A 3,975-nucleotide genomic window follows, 5' to 3' on the forward strand; every position below is an offset into this window, starting at 1 on the left:
GGATTTCTTGGGTATTAACGAAATGATAATGTTACTAACTAATTCTCCTAACAATAGTTCATCTAACTTCATTTTCGGGTTGCAGGAAATCATTAGTGGATGAAGAAATAATGGATGGTTCCTTTCCTGAAGAAGTTTAAATTTGTTTCATTTCGCTTCTAAGCATCAATTTTTTTTTCTCTCACTTTATTGATAAAGATTTCGCCCATGTTGCTATTTATTTTTAATTTTACGGTGTATTATGCAAAAAAAATAAATGCATTTAACTGGATATATAGCAATTAGTATGGTATAGTTTTTTATGTATGCACTGTATGTAAGGATGAGTTCACAAATGATTTTCAAAATTTGCAATATTGCAAATTTTGAAGTAAAGCTTGAATTGCGGTTAGTAGTTCACAATTTTGCAATTCTAATTGGCTGCCTATAACTGTCAGTTATAAAAATGTCAGAACTATGAGTTCCAGAGTTTTCTTTTAATTTTTTTATATAAAAATGCCAGAACTATGAGTTTCAGCATTTTCTTTTAATTTTTTTATATAAAAATACCAGAACTCATAGTTCTGGCATTTTCTTTTATTTTTTTATATAAAAATGCTGGAACTATAAGTTCTGGCATTTTCTTTTAATTTTTTTTTATATAAAAAATGCGGGATCCAGATTCCGACACTTTTTTTGATTTTTTTCTTATATAAAAATGCTAGAACTATAGTTCTGGCGTTTTCTTTTGATTTTTTATATAAAAATGCCAGAACTATGGTTGACATTTTCTTTAATTTTTTTACGTAAAAATGCTAACTATATAGTTCTGGCATTTTCTTTTGATTTTTTTATATAAAAACACTAGAACTATAGTTTTAGCATTTTTTTAATTTTTTTTATATAAAAACGTCAGAACTATGGTTCTGGCATTTTCTTTTAATTTTTTTTATATAAAAATGCTAGAACTATAGTTTCAACGTTTTTTTTAAATTTTTATATAAAAATGCCAGAACTATAGTTGCTGGCATTTTTTTTGACTTTTTTTTATTAAAATGCCAGAACATTGGTTCTGAAGTTTCAATTTTTATTTTTTTTTTATATAAAAATGCCAGAACTATTGATTTCAGCGTTTTTTTTAATTTTTTATAAAAACGCCAAAACTATTATTTCTGGCATTTTTTTTTATTTTTTTATTAAAATTACCAAAACTATTAGTTCTGATATTTTTTTTGCGTTATTATAGGGAGAAAATGCCGTTTCTGGCAGTTTTTTCCAATTACTGATCCATCTTTTTTCTAAAAAATAAAATCATTTTTTTTTAAATTTTGTTAATGAAAAATGATTTTTTTTTATAATTAATAATAAAAGGAAATATATTTTTTATTAGTTAAATTAAAAAATTATATTTCATTAAAAAAAACATTAGTTTTTTTTGTGGACATTCCGCAAATCTGCAAATATTCCGCAATCCTGCAAATATTTTGCAATTGAATTGCGATACTTTGGATATTTGCAGATTTGCAGAATATTTGTGGGATTGCAGATAATTGCAGATTTGTGGATCTGTCGAATTTTTAGATTTAAAAATCTGCAATGTTCTGCAATACTGTAAATCGCAATTATTTTGCAATTATATATTTGCGGCACCATCCTTAACTATATGGTATGTATGGTTTTACATAGTATGGTTTTGAATACAAATGCATATATAATTGAGGAGATAAATTTTATTGGTTCTCATTTATATATTATTAAATTTTTTTTGTAATGAAGATTTATTTGGAAATTTATAAATAACTCATATTGACTAATTTTAGTATTTATATTACATTAACCATGCAAAAACATTTCCAAAATTGACTGTTTTCTTTATTTTCTTTATCTATAAACTAATTAATATATTTCTAAATATAAATTAAAGAAATGCAAATGCGTAAATATATATTATTTGCTTTTCTTTTTCTTTAGCACTTGAATTACGTGTAAACACGCTTTTTCTTTTTCTTTACTATTTTTTTGATTATGCTCTAAAGTCAACCCATTTATTCTTTCAGATATTGAAATAATATCTGATGATGAAACAATATCTGAATAATTAAAACTTTAATTTAATAATAGAAAAAACAGTAATGAGTAAAATAACTGGGTATATAGTAAATCAGTATAATATGATTTATAAATTTAGTATGTATGATAAGACAAATTACCATACTAAGATAATATTATACTATGCGACACAATAAATATCATATTAAAATATTTTATGTGATACAATGAAACACATGTAATAAACAATAACATCAGATATAACACAAAAAATACTTTCTATTGTGGCTTATAATTACATGAAAAAATTTTTTTTTCTATTCGGCGAAAAATATTCCTATCCAAAATAATAAAAATGAGTGAGAAAATAGATCTTTCAGACATAGAAGAACTTGATATTAATTATATTGAGTTAGATCCTGTAAGTAAAATATATGAGGCTAAGTTTTTCAATTTAATAAATTAATTTTCTTTTGGCTTTCTTAAAGGAATATCAAGTTGAAAGTGATAGTAATACTATTGAAAGTGATAAAGATACTGATATAAGTGATGAAGAAGAAGATTCAATTGCAATATTTTCAAGAAAGACACATGTACAAGAAGTTCATTATGCCACTATACCAATTGAATATCCAAAAACTTCAGAATATCCACAGTATATAATATTACAGGTTGGAAGAATCCAAGAGACTGTTTGAAAAATGTAAGTAATTATCATTTATTTATCTGCAGCTTTATTAATTCTATTAAAATTATTAAATATAATACAAATAAATTTTTTTTCAGATTCAATATTCCTTAGGTGGAGGTGGTCAAAGTTCAATTAAGAACTGTCCATTCTTCTTTGGTAATATTAGCGTTAATAAAGAAGAAAGAAACTGTATGGGAATCGACCATGTGAATTTATCGATCAAATTATTAATATAAGCCGATAATGAAGTAGACTTTGATTCAGAATTTTGGCAAAAAATCAGTAAGAATAAACATGTTGAGACAAAAAAAATCAAAGACCTATACGTATGTATAACACTGGTCAAAATCTATACTATCGGGTATATATTGGACACCTATATATCGGTAATAAATTGGATATATATCGGGCAGTTACATATATCGGGTACACATCGGGTAGGACCCCGAGCAATATATGTATAGGTAACAATATTGTTTGCTTAGTCACATACTATTTTAGCCACAGTTAGAGGTTAGGGAGCTTACACGTATTATGTAATTATTATAGGGGGGAGGGGGTAGTTAAAATTTTACGTTACACTTATTTAAATCATATGATTTATAAATATTATAATTTGATTGGTTATAAAATCTAACAGGGGGGGGGGTAAGGTTTATAATAAAATGAATATTACGTGATATGTGTAACTCCCCTTAGATTTGCGTAAAATTAATGATATTTTTTGCCAATGTCATATTTTTCATTTGCTTATTTTCACAGAATTTTTGAAAAGTCATATATTACAATTGCTTATTTTTTGAGTAAATTTGGTATTATTTAATAATGCATTATATAACATTTAACTATATAAGCGATGGTATTATACTAATAAGATGAAAAAAATTTTAAGACGGATATTTTAGCTAAGATAATATTACTATTGAAAAAAGTGAAATTGTAAATCATAAATGCGAGAAAATTTAATCAAATAATTTTTGTAAAATATAATATTATAAAGTCATATGGTTAGATTGCTTATTTTTGGGCAATTTGTGAAGTCACATGTTGAGTTTGCTTATTTATCTTAATAAAAACCTTGCATAGAACTATTATAAAAATTTTGACCATTCTTGTTACCTATATATATATTGCTCGGAGTCCTCATCGGGTACCCAATATATCACCGATACACACTGGTCAAAATCTATGCTATCGGTTATATATCGGGCATCTATATATCGGTGAAAAGTGAAATGTTTCAGCATAGTATGTCA

General features: G+C 25.2%; 1 protein-coding gene across 1 annotated transcript; it reads left to right on the plus strand.

Moving 5' to 3' along the window:
* Positions 1-2,383: 2,383 nt before the first annotated feature.
* OCT59_021421 (uncharacterized protein) lies at positions 2,384-2,955 on the plus strand (the record flags this gene model as incomplete). Its single annotated transcript, XM_066146506.1, has 3 exons — positions 2,384-2,449; positions 2,517-2,699; positions 2,815-2,955. 3 exons carry the CDS (start codon positions 2,384-2,386, stop codon positions 2,953-2,955), a joined length of 390 nt encoding a protein of 129 aa, XP_066005634.1.
* Between the last annotated feature and the right edge of the window lie 1,020 nt (positions 2,956-3,975).

This window comes from Rhizophagus irregularis, chromosome 30 (genome assembly GCF_026210795.1).
Source record: "Rhizophagus irregularis chromosome 30, complete sequence".
NCBI lineage: Eukaryota > Fungi > Glomeromycota > Glomeromycetes > Glomerales > Glomeraceae > Rhizophagus > Rhizophagus irregularis.